General features: G+C 48.3%; 1 protein-coding gene across 1 annotated transcript; it reads left to right on the top strand.

The window, feature by feature from the left end:
* Window positions 1-14,548: 14,548 nt before the first annotated feature.
* LOC133068003 (relaxin-3 receptor 1-like) lies at window positions 14,549-15,775 on the top strand. Its single transcript, XM_061159102.1, has one exon. The coding sequence runs from the start codon at window positions 14,549-14,551 to the stop codon at window positions 15,773-15,775; it is 1,227 nt and encodes a 408-aa protein (XP_061015085.1).
* Window positions 15,776-17,777: the final 2,002 nt, after the last annotated feature.

The following is a 17,777-nucleotide window of genomic DNA, read 5'->3' as shown; positions in this document are numbered from 1 at the left end:
GACTGCCGCCCGGCGGGCGGCTGCGCTCGGTCTGCGAGCAACAAAGGCTGCAGGGCCCGCCCCCTCGGCCGGCTGCGGAGGCAAAGAAAAGACTGGAGAATGAGAAGAGGAGAAAGAAAGGAAAGGAGGGAGGGAGGGAGAAACGCAGCGGGCCCCCGCCCCTCCCCTCGGCCTCCTTCCCCCGCCCCCGGCCCGCCCCTCCCGCCCAGGCGCGGCCTCGCCCCGCCCTCGCCCCACCCTCTCGGGCCACTCCGGGCCGGGGCCGACCGCCCACCGCTCAGGGGCGGAGCACCGGGCAGGGCGCGCGCAGCGCCCCCCGACGGCCGGTCGGCCGCCCACCGGGCCGAGGGCGCCGTCTGGCGGTGGAGCCAAGCAGGGCCCTCCTGTCCTGAGCCCCGCGGGGCCCCTCAAAGAATCTGGCATTTCTGGAATTTCTGCCTTGTCCCTAAACTGTGCCCGAGGTGGCGACCTTCGGTGCACTACCGGGGCTGGGCAGGCCTGCCCTTCTAAAGAAGAGGGACGCACAGGCCTCGGAAGGGTCCAGGGTCTCCAAAGCCAGCTGGGGAGAGAGGCCCAGACTCTTCCCAAGGGAGCAGCTGTTTCCTACTTGGGGCAGGGTCCCTCAATTCCTCATGTCCATACTCCTTTCCAAGTGTGTTTGCCGGAGGGGAAGCACAGCATTTGGCCCATGGGCTGGAGCCCACAGACTCAGCAGGGGCCTCCTGGGAGCTTGGAGGCCAGCCAACCCCAGCCTCCCATCATCAGCCTTAAACACCCACCATCTGTCCTGTGACCCCAGGCTTGATTCTGCTCCCTCCCGGTTTCCTGCTCCCTCCCTCGATGCTCCCAGAAGCCGTTCCCCATGTCAAAGAACACTCCCACCCTCCACCTTCTGCTTCACTAAACCTGGCCCTACCCTGAGGACCTTCACTTCTTGTTCCTCAGGACAGTGGTGGCCCGCTTTCTTCTCCTGACCAGTCTTTGTGTAGCCTTCTGCCGCCCACACACCTCCAAACCTCCACACACCTCCAAAGTTCCATCTCACATGCACTTGCCCTCCTTCTGGAAGTTCCCATCTGGCTCCTTCACCCCAAGCCCTGCTATCCTCGGGAACAAATGCAGCACATGGCTACACAGTTGCTTGACTTCCTCATCTCTAATGACCTGTCCCTCCACCTTAGCCACCAGCCCTCCTGGGCTCTCTCCTCCCTCCACTGCCACAGCCTAGGCTCTGGTCACCCCCGACAGACCACTCTGAAGTCTCACGAAATCAGATGCCACACTCTCAGAGCACACACTGATGCCTTTCCCATCCTCCCTGAATAGTCACAGTAATAACATGTGCTTTTCTTCCTCCAGTCTCTTGTCACCTGCCTCTTCCCACCCTCCCCGCTACCTGCCCCTCCTAGCTCCACTCACTTCCTTGCCTAGCTATACTCACTGCTTGACTTCTCGCCCTTACCCAACCACTTTCCATTTCTCCCCTGCCCCTAACAGCCACTGACCTTGCTGCAGGGACAGTTCACACCACATCCTGCCCCCCACCCCCCCAGGCTGTGCACCAAGCATCTGTAACTGGCACCCATGCATTTTCCCATCCTCTGGACACAATGGAGCAGGCACCTTCCAGTGGTCAGAGACAAAAGCTTCTACCAGGCCTCTCCAGGGACCTTGCTCTAGGTGTTCCTCTCTTTCCTTGGTCTCCATTGGCTCCTGTTAAGTTCAGTTCATTCACTCAGTTGCATCTGACTCTTTGAGACCCCATGGACTGCAGCACACCAGGCTTCCCTGTCCATCACCAACTCTGAGCTTGCTCAAACTCATGTCCATTGAGTCAGTGATGCCATCCAACCATCATTGGCTCCTGACCCTTAGTTTAAAAAAAATTCTGGTCTCCTTCCTAGTAAAGATATGGATCATACCCCTCCATAAAAGAGTGGTCCCTCTCTAGTTCCCACCCCACATTTCTGCTCTCTTTCTCAATCTAACCTTTCCAGGCAGTTATCTAGATTTCTCCTCCTCCCGTTTGCATCTCAGGCTCACCCCCTCCACCATCTTCCACCCTGGTGCCAGAGCCACAGGACCCTTCAAATCCTTCTCATCTTGACCTGCCCAATGCATTCTAGAAGTGTCCTCCCTCTCCACTTCTCAACTCCACTCTCATCTGCCTGGCAGACCGCCTTCCCACAGGTGTTGAGTATTCACAGGGAGCAAGAAGTTCACAGTCTCTGGAACTCTTTCTGGAGGAGGGCCACAGGCTAGTAGGCAAACATGTAAACAAGACCAGCTGCTAAGAGGAGCTATGAAGAAAATAAAACAGGGATTTTAGAGGGTCTACTTTCCAAGGGGTCAGTCAAGGAGGGCTTCTGGAGGAGGTGATATTCACCAGTCATGTGAGGGTGAAAGGGAAGAGATGGACACACACTTGGTGCATCTGAGTGAGACCTGTCTTTTCAGGCTCAGCTTATACATCACCTCTCCCAGCAAGTCTTCCCCCACTCCCTTCTCAAGGTCCCCAGAGCATCTTTGCAACCCCCATCATGGCTCAAATCACACTGCATTGCTCTTGTCTGTTATGTCTGCCAACCCCACCACTGTGAGATGCTCAGGCCGTGCCTACTTTGTTTTGTGATCCCAGCACAGCAAGCCCCAGAGATGGAAAGGATCTGGGGGCCAGGGCAGGACACACAGTCCTCCCTGCCCAGTACCACAATCTGCTGTCCTCGCTCCTCTGGGGAGCTGCCAAGGCCAAACACAGATTAGAGGCTTTTCTGAAAGGCAGCCTAGGAGCTTGTGTTTTTAAACCCATCAGCTGACAACAGACCTCACCTGTTTCCATCTGTGTCCCAGGTCCTGGCCTTTACTCTGTCCACAGCCTGCTGGGCTGCCTTCATTTTAAGCCTCCTTGGGAACTATCCTGGACACCACAGGATACAAAAGGATTGTGAGGTTTAGTCCTGCCCTCGTGACACAAATAACAATCCAACCAGAAAAATAAGGCCAGCCAACTCCAACCCTGGGGCGTAAAGTTTACATTTTGAACAAAGCAAGAGATTTGATATTTCAACATGTAATTGTTCAAAATGTCAAGTATCCTATTAGAGTCCCCCCCCCCACCCCTGCCAAATCTTGATTGAATTAATTTATTTTTTAAATGATTGTTATCTATGTAGCCCAACATCTCCAGTAAGATTTTCTTTTCCCAGTAAGATTTAACTGAGTTAAAACACTACTAGAAACAGATGAAGCAAAGTAAGAAACTAGACTCATTCTACTTCTATATGTTCACTTATATATTAATAGATCACTTAAAAATTAGCCAGTAGAGGATGTGTATTTAAAATCATAAATGAATAGATATCAATTTTAAAATGAAGCATATAATTTAAAAAAATACTATAAAACCTCTTTGGGCCTCTACTTATCTGTGTAATGGAGACAGTGATTGCTACTGTAGTTCAAAGTTTTTTAGAGCAGTGATTCTCAACTGGGGGTGATTTTGGTTCCATGGAATCTTGCAATGTCTGGAGGTGTTTTTTGTTTTGTTTTGTTTTGTTTTTATTGTCACAACTAGGGGAAGGTACTCCTGGCATCAGATAGGTAGAAGCCAGGGATGCTGCTAACATCTTAGAATGGACAGGTCAGCCCCCCACCCCCAACAAAGAATTATCCAGACCAAATGTCAAAGTGCCAAGGTTGAGAAACTCTGGTCTAGATGATTAAGTAATTTGAAGGCACCTGGCAGAGTAAAAGGTCTTTTGTATTTTATTTTGCATTTTTTGGTAAGGCAAGCACAGGATAAACATTCACACTTTTACAAACGGTTAAGAGTAACTCTTCCCTCCCAAAACTGACACCTAGTCCCTCAGTGCTCCTTCCCAAGGGCCATTATTATTTCAGTTTCTCCTGAACCCTTTTAGAAAAATTCTAGGCAAACACAAAGTTCCATTGTGTGCACATGGCAGCACAGTCCCTCTACACCTGGTTTTTTTCATTTAACCACATAGCTCAGAGATGGGAGATGGGCCAGCATCCTTACTCATGGACCTGAAGCAGCCTTATTTTAATAGCTTCTTAGCATGTGGCACAAAAACCAGAATGTAAGCTCCATGGGGGCAGGAAACCTTTGTTTTGCTCACTAATAGGCTCTTAGAACAGTAGCTGACATACAACACACATTCAGTAGCTATTTTCAGTTATCCAAATAAATGGTTGACATTCCATCGTGTGTATATGTCACCCATCTCCTGCTGGTGGGTATTTAGATTATTTCTCATCTCTTGCTGTGACTATCCTCTGTACATATAGGTGAGTACAACTGTTGGATAAAGTGCTAGAACTCGGGCTTCTGTCAAGGGCATGTGTGTTTGTAACTTTGATAGATAAGAACTGCCAAATTAAGGGCACAATTTTAGATGCTAATTTAGGGTACAGATTGCTAAACAGGAATGCCTAAAAAAGTGCTCCCTTCCATGGGACAGCAACTGGGCTGAGTAAGAACTGGCTTTGAAAATGCACAAGTTGATTGACTTGGAAAGGGGATGCTGAGTTGCTGCCATGGGACTGGTTAGCCATTGTTCTGGAAGCCCTGGAGACATGGGTGTTCTCAATATAGTCCCATAGTTCAAAGCACTGTGGCCTTTGCCTGCCAACTACCCAGCTTGGGAGGGGGGGGCCTGACCCCACACCGCCATGAAGGACAACGCCACAGGAGTCATGGACATTATCCACATGGAAATTTCAGAACTGTCAGTCAGCTCAGGGGACAAAGGTCCAAGAACAGCTTCCACTCTCGCCAGCAGCCATCTGGGCAGTGAGAAGGATGATTAGACAGAGGCGAATTGTGACAGTGAATGAGTGCTGAATCCCATGTGTTGGCACTATGCTTTCACATGCAATGTCTCACATCCTCCTCCTCCCAGCACTGGGAGTGGACATTATTATATCTTCATTTTACAGATGGAGAAGCTGAAGCACGAAGTCAGCTGGTTTGCTGAAGGTCCCAGCACCCAAGTCCCTGAGTACCTCTGCCTCCTGGATTGCCAGTTTGAGCTTCTATGCATCAAAGGATCTGCTTCTTCCTGGCTCCACCTTTGGGAGTTGTTTCTAAGTCTGCCAGACGGCTAGATGTGTGGGAACAGGCCACTTTCCCTTCACTAGAGAGTCACTGAGGCTTGCATTTAGGAACACCTCCCAACTGTCAAGGGACAGGAGCCATGCTGATTTCTAAAAGGACCCTCAGGAATGGCCATCAGATTATTTTCTGCAGTCAAATCTTGTCTTCACATCTAGCCCATGAACTCCCAGATGGCCAGGGCCCTGTCAATTGGACTGAAGACTAGCAGATCCCAAAACACTGTTGTGTGGGAGGCTGTATCCCCAGCCTGACATTTGCACAAACCTTAGATCTCTTACTGCCCCACACCGAAGCCTTGGCTGTTTTTCTTTTTCTTAAAAAAATTTTTTTTCTTCTTGCTATTGTTTTAGCAAGGGCTGTTCCAAATCCTTGTGCCTGGAAATAATTTGAAAACTTTTTATGCTTTTCTATTGTATTTATTGAGTTTTTGGAAGGTCTTTCTGTTATTTATCCTATAACATTTTTTCATGTATTTTATTAACTTCTGTACAGAAAATACTTGTTCCAACATCTAAAAATCAGAACCTTTGCTGGTAATAAGATCCTGGATAAAATAAATGACATGGGTCATTTTTCTTTTTTAATCAATAAATCATTTCACTACTTTATTTATCCAACAAATACTCACTTGTGCTGCCTGCAGTGGAGCTTAAATGAATAAAAACAGCATGATCCTTATTCTGACATTGCTATTGCCAATTTTAAAAACGAAGTTAGTTATATAATTTGGGGGTTAGAAGGATATTTTTAAGATGAAGTCGATAGCAAAATATGCAGGGAAAAAAGTTCATAGATGTGCCTACATCTATTGCTTTTCATAAAGCAAACATTTCTCCATATTTTAAAAGTCCCTAAATCCAACATCAAAAATCAAGACACCTAGAGAGATCAGAAGAAATAGAAAATTATCAAATAAATGATAGAAGAATCTTTCTCAGGAGTGAAGCACATGCATTTCTAGACTGAAAGAGTTTACTGGCATCCAGTACAACAGATAAGAAAAGACCCCTACCAAGACACACAGGTTCCTTGGTGGTTCAGATGGTAAAGAATCTGCCTGCATTGCGAGAGACCTTGGTTTGATCCCTGAGTTGGGAATATTCAGTGGAGAAAAGGAAATGACAACCCACTCCAGTATTCTTGCCTGGAGAATCCCATGGACAGAGGAGCCTGGCAGGCTACAGTCCACGAGGACATAAAGAGTTGGACACAACTGAGCGACTAACACTTTCACTTCCAAGACACAACATCTTGATGTAGCAGAACTTGTAGGTACTAGAGAAAATTATTCCCAGAGGTGGGGAGAAAATGGTCACAAAGACTCTGTAACAGAATGGCACCAGAATTCTCTCCAGCAGCCCTATTAGCCAGAAGTCAACAGAGCAATGCCTTCAAAATTCTGAGGAAAGTGGTTTCCAACATAGAACTCAATTCTCGGGCTCTTGATCAAGTGTGAGGGTAGAATAAGGCCATTTTAAGATATTTAAGGTCTCAAGACATTTGTTTCCTATGATCTTTTTCTCTGAAAATTACAGGAGGTTGTGCTCCACCCAAATGAGGAGGTAAACTACAAGAAAGACCTGGGAACTAGGAAACAGGTGATCTGATGCAAATTACATTTGTTGGCAAAGACAAATTACATGTGGTGGCAAAGAAAGGGAGTCTCCAAAATAATAGTAAAGGAAAATGTCAGAATCACAACTGTTTAGAAGGCCAAGAGAGCCACTAGTCCACATTGGAGCAGGAAGTCAGAGATCCAGAAGGGAGGTCTCAAAAGAAATGAACAAAACCCAAAGAAATAGAAGTTGCCTTATGTATACACAAGGACCCACAAAGGCCTAATTGCAAACCATCTGAATGGACAATTCCAAATTCAGTGGTAAAGATAAAACCTGGCTTGGCTCAGATTAACTACTACTCTGGGCTGACTGGCTTTAGGATCTAGAGATGTTCTTAAGGTGAGCTCCACATCATGATGGAATGAGTGACAGGCTCTGCAGTCAGATTGGTTGGGTTTAAGTCCTAGCTTTGCCTAGAACTGGCTGTATGCCCTTGGACAAACTGCTCGATTGTTCTGAATCTTATAACCTCAGTAAACGGGAGATCAAAACAATGATCTATGATATTGTGTCAACTTATTAAGTTGATATATGTGAAACTGCTTTGTAAACTAGTATTAGTACAGTGGAAGTTATCCAGCAACTTCTGCCAACCCAGCTCACCAAATTTTGCCACATTTGTCTGTGTTCCTCCAAAATTCCAAAGGTGTTGGTGTTAGGAGGTGGGGCCTTTGGGAGGTGACTAGGTCATGAGAGTGAAGTCCTTGTGAATGGGCTCCATGAAAGAGGTCCCAGAGAGCTCCCCCTCCCCTTCTACCATGTGAGGACACAACCACAATGAGAAGTCTGCCACCTGGAAGAAGGCTCTTACTTCACCACGTTGGCATGTTGATCTTGGACTTCTAGCCTCCAGAGCTGTGAAAAATAAATCTCTGTTGTTTATATGCCACCTGGTCTATGATGTTTTATTTTAGCAGCCCAACTGGACAAAGACAGCCAATCTCCTGGTAAAACATACAGACTACTGCCCATGCCATGCTGATTTCTTGCTACTAGTAGAATACAGTCTCCCACTCCACTTCAAGTGTGGCTTTTTGGACCAACAGCATAGGCATTACCCGAGAGCTTGTGAGAAATACAGCATCTCAGCGTGCCCCAAACCTGCTGAAATGAAATCTGCAGCTTCACCAAATCCCCAGGGGAAAGGTGGGCACCTTAAATACTGATCTAACAGGCCCCAAACACTTCTCTTCCCACCAAACAAGCTGCAGGCTTCCCAAGAGCCACCTGGATTGGTTTATAAGCCAATTGCTTATTGCTTCTGATATTATATTATGAAGCATAATTAAATAGATAAACCCAAACCTGAGTACAAAGGGAGAGAGTCGTTTCTAGGAAACCTAGGCTGGATGCTCTAGGAAGACATGATAAAGGAGAATGGTCTAGAATTACAGTTCAGTAGAGGAGGCTTCTGGGAAGGGTTTAATAGCTGGAGCTATTGCCTGTGGGCATACCTTAGGGGTCTCGCCTGAGGACACCAGGTCCTCCTCGTTTGCCCTGAGTCAGCCCTGTACTTCCCCCACTACCACCACCCCCAGCATTACAGCTGTTCCCTGCCCTATCCAGGTGTTCTTTATTCCCGAACTAACACTGGGACACTTACACGAGGGAAGCATTACATGAATTTTCTTATTAACCCTGGTGCAACCCCATGAGAGAAGTTATTACTATCCAATTTATGGGCAAGAAAAACAGAGACTAAGTCACTTTTGTGAGGTCACATGGTAACTGGCAGGGTACGACTTGAAAGGAAGTCTGCCCCCAGGTGCCAGGCTCCAACTATGACACTGTTGATAGCAACAGACACCAAGAGTTTAGGGAAAACACAGATGCTGCAGAAACATTTGAGAAATGTACATCCCCGCCAGCAATTAAACGGATGTAGATCCAAGCAACTGCAGAGCACTTCTCACCTGTCAAATCTGCAAAGGTTTTTGTTCTTTTGCAATTCAATTTGCATTTATGTCAAAGTAATATGTGTTCATGGTTTACAAGAGTCAAACGGTCCTACAGGCACACAGATGAAAAATAGCCGCCTCTGCCCTGGCTCATCGCACCCCCACCCAGGCACACTCTGTGGGAAGAAGGGATGCAATTCCAAGAGGTGGCCTAAGCCAGGCCACTCCTGCCATGGCCTTCACCTTCTGTCCCCTCCATACTTCCTCTGGGCTCTCCAGGGCCTCCAGGTGTGTTGCCCTGGTTCCGCTGATCTTCCCAGTACAGCGATGCAAGGGGCTGAGTGGCCCAGATTGGGAGTGGAAATGGGGAACCAGAGGGGGATACATAGCAAGAACCCAAAATGACCCACACCCATTAACACAGCCATCTGTAATCTCATTTGGGGTGGGTGGAGGAGGGAACCATTCCAAAGGGAAAAACCACCACTGGCCACATCATTTGTAGAAAACTCTATGTGGAAGTGCTATTTCTTCACTGTAGTAACAGTAAAGAGATTTTACTTTTATTTTTTGGCCATGTAGCACAGTATATGGGATTTTAGTTCCCTGACCAGGGATTGAACCCACGCTCCAGGTACTGGAATTACAGTCTTAACAACTGGACCACCAGGGAAGTCCCAAGATAATTTTTTTTTTTTTTTAGGAAATAAAAATAAATATATCCCCAACCTGTCACCCTTTCCTACCAAAAACTACCTTCTCTTGGGTGGATCCCCAAACATGTAGGTTTTTAGAGTACTGTCATCAGCATCACAGGGAAAATGACAGGCTCTTCAGAGCGAGGTTTGGGGTCAATTCTGTGGGATCCTGTTCTGCTGTGGGATGTGTGACAAACCCCCTTTCTGAGCCTCCGCTCCCTCCTGTGTGAATGGAGATAATATTTCCTGCTTCACGGAGGAGCTGGAGGAAGATCCGTGTAAAAAGCCTGGCATGGGGCTGGGCACATAGTAGCTGCTCAACCAGGAGGAAGGCAGCTGCCTCCCAGAAGCACCCTGGCTTCAGTGCTACCCTCTCCCCTGGCCCCAGCTAACCTCTGTGGGACACTCCCTACAGCCCTGAACTGGTAAATCCACCGCCAGCACTTGTCACTCACTGCCCCTCCAGCTCTGGCCTTCTTAAAGGCCCAAACAAGGTCTTCCCATAACCATAACCCATCCTACTAGGTGTACTCAAAGTGCTCACAGAATGAATCCTTACAGCCCAGCTCAGAGCTCATATCCCCCCACCCACCCTTCCTGCCCCTGCAAGTGCCTTCTGCCTCCAACTCTATCCCAGGGGCCCTCATTCAGTGCTGACCCTCCCCGCCTGAGCTCTCCTGTGACCTGTGGGCTCCTGGGGGTAGAACGGATGCTGGTCCAGCTCTGTCTCCATCTCAGCGCCCATCAAAGGCTGAGCCTGCTGGGCAGGGTCCTGCAGGCCTTCATCCCATGGTTCTTTACTGACCTCCCACCATGACAAGGGCAGTGAACATGACAAAGGCAGTCCTTCCTTTCAGTGGACTAACTTTCCAGTGGAGGCAGATTTTTTAAAATGTCAACAAATACACAAACTCTGATTGTGACAAGTGTTATAAATAAAACAGGGTGATCATACAGCAGTGCAGATGAATGACCTACTGCTATACCCTACAGTATGGATGAACTTCACAGACCCATGCAGCCAGACACCAAAGTGTATACATGTGTGTTTCCATTCATATAAAATACTAAAACAGCCCAAACTCATCTGTGCTGTTAAAAGAGAGGATAGTGATTACTCTGGAAGGAAGCACAGGGACTAAAGGGACATGAGACATGAGGGGGCTTCTGGGGATGCTATTCATGTTCTGTTTCTTGATGTGGGTGCTGGTTACATGGCCGTGTTTGGTATGTGAAAATTCATCAAACTATATGCTTATGATAAGTGGGCATGTGCACATGGATATTATACTTCATTTAAAAGTTGGGTATTTTTTAATCCTCGGGGGATGAGACGGAGACTTGAGGATAGAGGTGGGACTTAGTGATATGGGTAGGATAGTCAGGGAGGACTTCTTGGAGGAGGTAACATCTGATATGAGACTTATGTGTTAAGAGGTAGTCTTGAGAAAAGACAGTCTCTTAAATAAGTGACTGAGAAACTGGACAGATGCATGTAAAAGAATGAAATTAGAACATTCCCTGAAACCATATACAAAAATAAACTCAAAATGGATTAAAGGCCTAAATGTAAGACCAAATACTATAAAACTCCTAGAGGAAAATACAAGCAGAACACTCTTTGACATAAATTACAACAATTATTCTTTTTGATTCATCTCCTAAAGTAATGGAAACAAAAGCAAAATAAAACAAATGGACCTAATTAAACTTAAAAGCTTTTGCACAACAAAAGAAACCATAAACAAAATGAAAAACAACCTATAGAATGGGAGAAAATATTTGCAAATGATGAATTGACAAGGGATTAATTTCCAAAATATGCAAACAGCTTATACAGCTCAATATATAAACCAAAAAAAAAAAAAAATCCCAATCAAAAGATGGGCAGAAGATCTAAATAGACATTTTTCCAAAGAAGACATATAGATGGCCAATCGGCACATGAAAAAATGCTCAACATTACTAATTATTAGAAATACAAATCAAAACTACAATGAAGTATCACCTCATACTGGTCAGAATAACCATCATTAAAAACTCTACAAATAATAAATGCTAGAGATGGTGTGGAGAAAAGCGAACCCTCCCACACTGTTGGTAGGAATGTAAATTGGTGCAGCCAGTATGGGGAATAGTATAGAAGTTTCTTTGAAAACTAAAAATAGAATTATCATATGGTCCAGCAACCCCCATTCCTGGGCATATATTCAGAAAGGAGGAAAACTCTAAATCAGAAAGATACGTGCACCCAATATTCATAGCAGCACTATTTACAATAACCAAGGCATGGCTGTGGAAGCAACCTAAATGTCCATTGACAGATGAATGGATAAAGATGTGTATGTACACACACACACACACACACACACACACACAGTGGAATATTATCATAAAAAAGAACAGAATAATGTCATTTGCAATAACATGGATGGACCTAGCAATGATCATACTAAGTGAAGTAAGTCAGACAGAAAAAGACAAATGTCATATCACTTATGTGTGGAATTTAAGAAACAGATACATATGAACTTATCTATGAAACAGAAACAGCCTCACACACATAGAAAACAAATTATGATTGCCAAAGGGAAAAGGGAGTGGGCAGAGATAAATGAGGAGTTTGGGATGAACTAGATACATGAAGTAGATGAAGTAGATACATACTACTATATATAAAATAGATAAACAACAATGTCTTACTGGATAGCACAGGAAACTATATCCAATATCTTGCAATAACCTATAATGGGAAAGAATCTGTAAAAGAAAAAACATATATATATAACTGAATCACTTTGCTGCACACTTGAAACATTGCAAATCAACTATACTTTAATACAACACATTAATTAACTTTCAAAAATAAAATTTTTAAAAAATCTGTTTTGGGGCAAACTGGGGGAAAGCACCCCAAGCAGAGGGCCTGGTGAGTGCAGAGGCCCAGAGACAGGAAAAAATTTGGACCCTGGAGGGACAGCAGAGGCTAGTGCAGGTGGAGCCTCACACAGAAGGGAGTGGAGGTTGGAGGGCTGCTAGACGAGATCAGAGAGGTGAGCTGGCCCCAGATCAGGAATGGCCTTATGATCAGGGAAGGAGTGAGGAGTTTATTTTAAATAAGATACAATGTCCTAGGGCATCACAGAGGCATGCTGTGATCTGGCTTACCTTCTGACTGCCATGGGGAGAGCAGATCCTGGGCTGAAGCACCCCAAAGATCATCCATGAATGAATGAAAACAAGACATACATAGAGAACTCTTAGCCTGTGAGAACCATAAGAGGTTTTACAGACCGTTTTACAGACAAGAAAACTGGGGCCAGAGAGGGCAAGTCACTTGCCCCAAACCACAAAGCAAGCTAGTAGCCAGGGCAGAGAGACTAGCAACTCAGGCTACCTGACATTCAATGACAACTCCCATAAAAGGAAGAAAAATTCCTAGGCCACCAGGGCCCACTAAAGGGAAACTCTGGGAAAGTATGATCTAATTTTGCAAACTTTCTATCTGATTACCGGTTCATCTGGGCTCTGGCCCAGACTGTGTGCATACTAAGTTGCTTCAGTTGTGTCCGACTCCAACTCTTTTCAACCCTATGGACTGCAGCCCCCCAGGCTCCTCTGTCCATGGGATTCTCCAGGTAAGAATACTGGAATGGGTTGCCATGCCCTCCTCCAGGGGATCTTCCTGACCCAGGGATCAAACCTGCATCTTCTGCATTGCAGGTGGATTCTTTACCACTGAGCCACAGGGGAAGCCTCCTGGCCCAGAATAGAACTGGGTAATTGGGTTAATTTCCTCTTTTGTGACCACTGGGGAGAGAATACCACTTGCTTCAGATTCTCTGTCTCCCAGGCAAGGGAGGTCTGGGAGTGAATCTGCCTGTGGTCACTGATTAAGGATAGGAGACACCAGGAAGACCTGCCCTCTGGAGACCACCTCCCAGCTCCTGGTGGTATGCTGTTCCAAAGCTCCTAGGAGAGCAGGAAAGAAGGAAAGGGCTCCTCAGAGTGGAAGCTCCAGACTAAAGCCAATGGGGGACTGACCACCATAGAGAGGGCCTACAGCAAAACAGGAGGTCAGAATGATGAGGAGAAGGGGGTTCTCTTAGCTTGATTAGTTCTCCCATGACCCTCACAAGAGGTTATCATCCTCCTCCTTTACAGGTAGGCAAAGTAGATCAATTAGCCCCAAGATATACAGCTGGTAAGTAACATAAAGGGGACTACGGTCTCCCTCTCTCCTGGGAACCCTCCCATCCTTAAACCCGACCACCTTCCTTGAGCCTCTTGCCCTAACACTCACTGAGTTATTACCGTGCTTCTTTCTTTTTTAATTTTGCACTTTCCCCTATATGAGATCATCTCAATTACTTGTCTTTATCTCTCAGGAGAAGATATGTTCCATGCGTATTGCTGCATCCCCAGTGTTTAGCAAGGTGGGTAGCACATAGATGGTATGCAATTAAAAAATTCTGGAAGTACAGAAGGAGGTGGTTGAGGGAAGGCCTTTCTGAGGAGGTGACATTTGAGCCCAAGTGCTGAGAAAGAGCCAGCCATAAGAAAATCTGGCCATGGGAAGGAGATCTCGGGCACTTTGAGAACAAGAATGGAACGAAAGGGGAGAGGGGATGAGGAGGAGTCCGGGGTTGGGGGACCGTTTAAGGGAGCAGGGCTGGAGGCAAAGAGACGGTCAGTCCTTGCTGTTTGGTCCCCATCAGCAGTCTCCCGTTGAGTATTTCCGGGCCCGCACAGGCTGAAGGTGGAGGGGTGTGCTGCTTCCCGAGGCGAAACTTGTCGGAACCCTTCTCCAGTCCCGAAGGTTGAACCTCTGCGGGAGGCGCTCTGTTTCTAGCGTTGCGTCTTCACTCAGCGACCCACGCACGGCCGCGACCCTGAGCCCAGGTGAATCGCAGAAGCCTTCTCCTCCGACCCGACCTCCCGGACCCCAAATCTCAGCTTCCGGCCTCCACTCTGGCGGAGGGTCCTCAGTTCTCGAAGAAATCGAAGGTAAAGAAGTAGCCAATAGAAATACGGCCTGGAAGCGCTTAGGGCGGGGCGCGAGTGCAACTGACCAATCAGGGCAGCCTTCATCCCTTTAAAAGTGCTGCCGCGAGGTACTGAACACCGCTAGTCGTCCCAGTCTAGCCGCTGGCCTCGGAGTGGACCTGAGCAGAACCCTGCGCTCCACCAAGGGCGATGGCGTCAGCCAGACGCAGCTGTCGCATGGCCCGTGCCTTCGGGGCCGTGCTCCCCCTGAACTGGTTTGGAGACGCGTCGTCCCGGCAGCCCTCTAACAGTTCGGTGGGCGACGGATCTGAGAGCACTCGTCCGACCTGGGGTCCCCGCAGCCTGGACGGCCTGGCAGAGGCCGGAGCGGCGCTGGCACTGCGCGCGCTGATCGCGGGCGCCTACCTGGCCCTGTGCGCTGTGGGGCTGGTGGGCAACGTGCTGGTGCTGGTCCTGGTGCGGTCCCAGCAGCGGCGCCGGCGCTCGCTGCTCAACTGCTTCCTTCTCAACCTTGCAGCCACCGACCTGCAGTTCGTGCTGACACTGCCCTTCTGGGCCGTGGACATGGTGCGCGACTTCAACTGGCCCTTCGGGGGTGCCATGTGCAAGGTGGTGCTCACGCTCACGGTGCTCAACATGTACGCCAGCGGCTTCTTCCTTAGCGCCATGAGCGTGGCGCGCTACTACGCGGTGGCGAGGGCGCTGCGCCCCCGCCGGCCGGGCACCCTGTGGGCTGTCTGCGTGTGCAGCTTGCTCTGGGCCACCGCAGTCCTGGCCACCGCGCCCACCGCCCTGTTCGCCGCAGCAGCCAGCATCGGGGGCGAACGCCTGTGCCTGCTGCGCTTCCCCGACGGCGGTCCCGACTGGCTGGCCTTCTACCATCTGCAAAAGATCACCGTGGCTTTTGTGCTGCCGCTGGTCACGCTGGGGACCTGCTCGCTGCTGCTTCTGCGCTTCCTGCGGCGGCGGCGGGCACGCTGGCCGTCTGGGGTCCGGCCCCGACGTCGCTCCCGGGTTACCCGCGCGCTGGCCTGCGTGCTGCTGGTCTTCGTGCTCTGCTGGCTGCCCAACCAAGCGCTTACGTTCTGGGGGGTGCTGATCAAGCTGAACGCGGTGCCCTGGGACCGCGCCTACTTCCTGGTGCAGGCCTACCTCTTCCCGGTGTCCATCTGCCTGGCGCACTCCAACAGCTGTCTCAACCCGCTACTCTACTGCCTGCTGCGCCGCGACTTCCGCCAGGGCCTGCAAGAGCTGTGCGGCCGGGCCAAGCGCCCAGCAGACCTCCGACCCGGCTCTCCGACAGCCGCGCCCCAGCTACGGGGCTCTCTGATTAGGCCTGAACCTGGAGAACCACACCTCTCAGTAAGGACCACACGCTGCTCCATCAGTACCAAGAGTGATGGGGCAGATATATGACGTCAAGGGGCAGGGCCTGACTGGAGAAGCAGGCCCTTTGGCCGTGGAAATTACTTAAGCCTGGGAGTTCATCACTAACCTTCTGTGTGACCCAGGGTGAGTCCCTTTCTCCCCGGCCTCAGCTTCCTCTTTCCTATAAGGAGAGGTGAGGATTGGATGAATGCTGGGGACTCCTCTGTATCTAGCCCTTCGATCCTCCTGGCACAACCTCTGCAGTGTGAGCTCCATTCATTGCCCTTTAAGGCACTTCATCCGACTCCTGGTTTGTTTCCCTTTGTAATCAGGGAGCTGTGAGAGAGGGATGTGAGTGGTGTTTGAAAACCATAGAGTGGAGGGATTTCAAGGTTATGAGGTAGCCCTTGATGGCTCAAGATTTCTGAGCTTTCATCTGCAAGGCCTGCCTGCTACTTGTTCTCTCCAGATCTTGGGGGCTTGACTGACCCAAACATCACTCATCTGGCAGTATGCTGTGACTGAGCATGCTAGCTGTTGCATGAAACGCTGCTGCAAGGAGCAGTCAGGAGGTCTGGAGCTATGTAGCTGGTCAGGGGTGGGGGGAAGCAGTGGGGGGTGAGCAGTGACCCGAGTGGCCCACATAGGACAGAACTGGGACCAGTGGGAAAGAAGTCATGGGAAGCAGATTTCCATCCCTCGTTACGGCAGGCTTTTCCCATTTTTGAGCACAGGAGCTTCATGAGGTGGTGAGCTCCCTGTTCTAGAAATCATTACAACAGAGACTGATGGAGACAGAATTGATGCATCAGTAGGGGTGTGGAGCTGCTGGATGATTTCACCAATCTCTTTGAGCCTGGAGACCCTGTGACTGATTTGGGACAGGTGGGAGTGTTTGCATGCTACAGGCTTTAACAGTCAGCATCTTTTCCCCTTGCTCTCCAAAGGCATCACTGAAGGTAAATCAAAAGGCAACTGATTTAAATTCCTTCTCTGGTAGACAGCATTGGATCTACATATTGATGCAGAGCTACCATAAAGCATTCTCAGCGCACACCAGTTGAGATTAGGTGGTCAGAGGTCAGAATTGGTGTTTGCATCCTTGCAAAGACTTGCTCATAAATGTCATGCCTGATGTTTCCGACAGAGGAAGACGATGCTTTAAAGTAGAGGGAAAAAACCTATTCCCCACTGCCCGGTGTCCAAGTCCTGAGCCCACACAGGATCTTGGGTCGACTCAAATGTCTGTGATTTGTCATCCCAGAGCAGTCGGAAGAGGTGGAGGGGTGAGGCCCACAGCTAACCCATGGTGGAAAGAGAGGCCCTGTGCCTCATGGTGTGGTGATACTATGACCCCTCTAAAGGACCACAATACAGATGAATCTGTATTCCTTGGAGTACTTGTCCACTTAAAAAGAAAATAATATTTTACAAAGTAAAGAACTGCAGTGGTTCACTGGTAGCGCCAAGGCTTGATTATTTTTCTCAGTGTTATTTTAAAATTGAGTCATTTGCAGCTTATTTCTCTCTCACATGCAGAGGAATGTTTTGTGGGAGCAACAGGAGGGATAAGAAGTCACTACTGCTCTTCTCGTCTGTCTTCCTGCAGCCTATCCCCCATTGTCCCTGGGACCAGCTCTAAGAACTAAAAGGGTGGGATATGGGGTGTTCTCCCAAGAGAACATGAGAACTGTGTGGGAGCTGCAAGTGCTGTAAATCAGAAATAATAGCTTATTAAATAGAACCTGAGGGCAATGGTCATTTCTAAAATCATTCTGTTTAAAGACTATTGTAGAAAGTTATACTAATAACTCCACAAACACCATACAGTGGACCCTAGGGTGTGGGAGGCAAAGACATTAAATTTGGAGTCAGCCTGTTCAGAAGCCCTTGATCTGCCCTTGCTATGTGCCCTAAGTGAGTCACTTTGCCTGCCTCAGTCTTGGTTTCTTTATCTATAAAATGAGTGGGCTGATAATTCCCTGTGACCATGTCCAGATCAGTGATTAATTTTTACCCCCTCTGTGTTCTTTTCTATTCAGTCTTTACC

The sequence above is a fragment of the Dama dama genome, chromosome 13 (genome assembly GCF_033118175.1).
Source record: "Dama dama isolate Ldn47 chromosome 13, ASM3311817v1, whole genome shotgun sequence".
Taxonomy (NCBI): domain Eukaryota; kingdom Metazoa; phylum Chordata; class Mammalia; order Artiodactyla; family Cervidae; genus Dama; species Dama dama.
Note: the sequence above shows the minus strand (reverse complement) of the source record. Positions and strands in the feature narration are given on the sequence as shown.